Genomic DNA, 3,084 nt, shown 5'->3' with positions numbered 1-3,084 from the left:
TTTTTCGAAAACATTTTCATAATTCATCCCACTTGGGACACTCAATTAATTAATTTAATCACTGGCTAAATGGGTAATTATCATTGTTTTTTAATTACCCATTAATCTAAAATTAGAAGCCCAATTACAGATAACCTAAAGTATGACATGTCGGTCACGAGAACTCAATTCAAAGATAAACTCTAGTCATTTCAATCTTTAATATCTGAATTTCTGGCGTGGGTGTGAACAGGCCGAAAGACAGAGTCGGCTTAAAACGCAATATTTATAAAACTTCTTATAAAACAGAAAACGGAGTTTGCAATTTCACAATTCACATACCGAAATCAAAAACGATTTATAATTTATCAGAGCAGTGAAAGAGAAACTGTTGCCGTGACGGCTGGCTTTTCAAATTAGAATTCTCTATCAACATATATAAACTCTGCATCACCTCAAAAGTGTTTTCATCATTTTGAGTTTTGACAACACTTTTTATTAATATTATTGACCTACAAAGAGATATTTCAATTTACATGTGCCGTCTCAAGGTGGCGAATCGAAGAGGCTCAAACGAGGATAGCAGGTTTAATAATCCGGCTGGCGATCATGGCGGCGGCGGAGGAGGAGGGGATGATGATGATCATCAAGATGAGAGTCAAGAAATAGAGTCGCAATTATCTCATTTTCGTGGACCGAGTAATAATCCGCAAACGTTCGGAAGTGAAAGTGAATCTTTGTTGAGTTACAGTCGCGCTGGTGAGTTGTCTGCAATGGTTTCGGCGCTTACTCGAGTTGTTTCGGGTTCGGGTTCGGGTTCCGGGCAGCGAGCTGGCGGTCAAATTACAACGTCAAGTGGTTTCGGCCACAGCGTCACCGCTGCTTCTTCTTTAACTTCTTCTTCTTCAGCTGGTTCGGGTTCTGGTTCAGGGTTTTGGATTGGACAAAAGAGAGGAAGAGAAGAAGAGAGTTTAGCTGAGTCCGTTCAAAGGGTTTATCGAGGGTTTGGCCGTGGAGATTCATCTTCATCCGGTGCATCTGGTTTGTTTTATCATTTAATTCTAAAATTATTTTAAAGAAAAAAAAAATTCAATGATTTAATTTGGTATTGCTTTCTTATATTATCATTAACTACACTAATAATAATGTCAATATAAAATTAAAATTATGGATTATTGCATGTGTGTTTCTTCTTTCGTTTTCTTTTTCCTATTCATTACATTATTTATGCAACTTAAATTCTTCACTGTTATGATCATTAAAATAAAAAAATAAATTCCCCATTACTTTGCTTTAAAGCAATAAACTTCAAGAATTTTTTTTTGTTTTTTATGATTTCTTTGTTCATAAGTAATGTTCTATACTTTTGTTTTCGTTTACAGTAACAGAAGAACCAACCGCCATTGCAGCACCACCCCCATCCGCCACTACAGCCACGGCCAGCACGGCCGCGACAGAGAGTAGTGTATCCTACGAAGAGACCGGGGAACGAAGTAGGAGATACAGGGGAGTGAGGCAGAGACCATGGGGCAAATGGGCTGCGGAGATTCGAGACCCGCACAAAGCCGCAAGAGTCTGGCTCGGCACCTTCGACACCGCCGAAGCCGCCGCCAGAGCGTACGACGAAGCAGCCTTGAGGTTCAGAGGCAACCGCGCCAAACTCAATTTCCCGGAAAATGTTCGACTCGTAACTCCCCCACAACCCCAACAACAACAACAACAACAAAATTTTCCCTCCAGCCAAACACCTCCTGGATCGTCTTTAACTTCTTTAACATCATATCAACCTCACCAACAAGCCGCAATGACGACGATAGCAACCGCCGTTACACCGCCTCCAATGCCGCCGTTTTTCATGTCGCAAAATTATCAAGACTATTATGACTACTCTCAACTCTTGCAAAACCAACCCCCTCAAATCTTTCAAAACCAACCCCCGAGTTTGTTGCAACAACTCCTTCAGTCCAATACACAAATGGGTTCCTCCGTTCAATCGCCATTGTTGTCTTCTTCTTCTTCTCCGTCTTATTTAGTCGGGCCACCTTCATCTTCCGGATCGTCTTCCTCCTCAACATTTCCTCTGCTTTTCGGTGAGCAGAGTTTTCTAAGGCCACCCCAGAGTAATACTAATCAAAATCAGAGTAGCGGGTCGAATTTTCAAGTGCCGCCATGGACGCATTCAAGTCACTATCCTCCTTCTTCAGGTGGATAATATTTGAATAACCTGATCATATATATATTTTTTTTTAAATTTCAAAAGCAAAAATGTTCAACAATTTTTTTTTTTAATATAATTTGCATGTAATTTTGGTTTATTGTTGTTATTTGTTGTAAAGAAAAAAGAAATTAAATTAATCATTAAAAATAATATAAAACTTTTGAGGAAAAAACAAAGAAGGATTTAGGAATTTTTAGGCATAGTTGGATTTTGATGTTTACGTTGTTTGCTGTCTGCTACTTGCTTTACAATTTAGCCCCCAAAATATTCACCAAAGAATGTACTTTGTTTCTTTAATTATTCCATATATCATCATTATCTTAATTAATTATTTTATGATTATCCAAAGTGTTTGTGGCTGCAAATAGGGATGGGCGTTTGCCCCAGCCCCACGGGATCGGCCCGAATGGGGCGGGGAATCCTCTAAAATATTGGGGATAGGGTCGGGGACGGTCCTAAAAAAAATCCCTGCCCCCGGGGACTGGTCGAGGGAGGGGATTGTGCAATCCCCGACCTATCAACCCCACCCCCATGGAGCCCCGCCTTCTTTTATTGAGATTTTTTTTTTCTTTACGAGATTATATATAAAGTTTGGGTTTAAATCATAGTTTTAAGTAATGTATTTAAATTTATGATATTTATTTTTATAATACTTTCTAATATTTGTATTAAATTTATAGACAAAATAATTTAAACGAGACAGTTTAATAATTAAATATATGTATTATTACTTTTTACATTTCACAAAATAATAACACATGACCCAAAAATAAATTTGATTAGAATATTACAATTTACCAAACCAATATAAGAATACATACAATTGTTTAACGACTTACAAATTACACAAATTCAATTATCCTTGTAATTAATTAATGTTTCAATTA

General features: G+C 37.7%; 1 protein-coding gene across 1 annotated transcript; it reads left to right on the top strand.

Annotated features, from left to right (window-relative positions):
* The first annotated feature begins 243 nt into the window (after positions 1–243).
* On the top strand, positions 244–2,294 carry LOC116146599 (ethylene-responsive transcription factor ABR1-like). Its single transcript, XM_031432017.1, has 2 exons — positions 244–1,020; positions 1,362–2,294. The coding sequence occupies exons 1-2, from the start codon at positions 516–518 to the stop codon at positions 2,189–2,191; spliced, it is 1,335 nt and encodes a 444-aa protein (XP_031287877.1). The 5' UTR covers positions 244–515; the 3' UTR covers positions 2,192–2,294.
* The last annotated feature ends 790 nt before the right edge of the window (positions 2,295–3,084 follow it).

The sequence above is a fragment of the Pistacia vera genome, unplaced genomic scaffold (assembly GCF_008641045.1).
Source record: "Pistacia vera cultivar Batoury unplaced genomic scaffold, PisVer_v2 Contig115, whole genome shotgun sequence".
Lineage (NCBI taxonomy): Eukaryota > Viridiplantae > Streptophyta > Magnoliopsida > Sapindales > Anacardiaceae > Pistacia > Pistacia vera.
The sequence above is the reverse complement of the archived record's forward strand: the minus strand, read 5'-3'. Positions and strand labels throughout refer to the sequence as shown.

Coding starts and splice junctions, on each gene's coding strand:
- LOC116146599 (XM_031432017.1), top strand. CDS start 516: ATGTGCCGTCTCAAGGTGGCGAATCGAAGAGGCTCAAACGAGGATAGC. Junction 1,021..1,361: donor ATCTTCATCCGGTGCATCTG/GTTTGTTTTATC, acceptor TTTCGTTTACAG/TAACAGAAGAACCAACCGCC.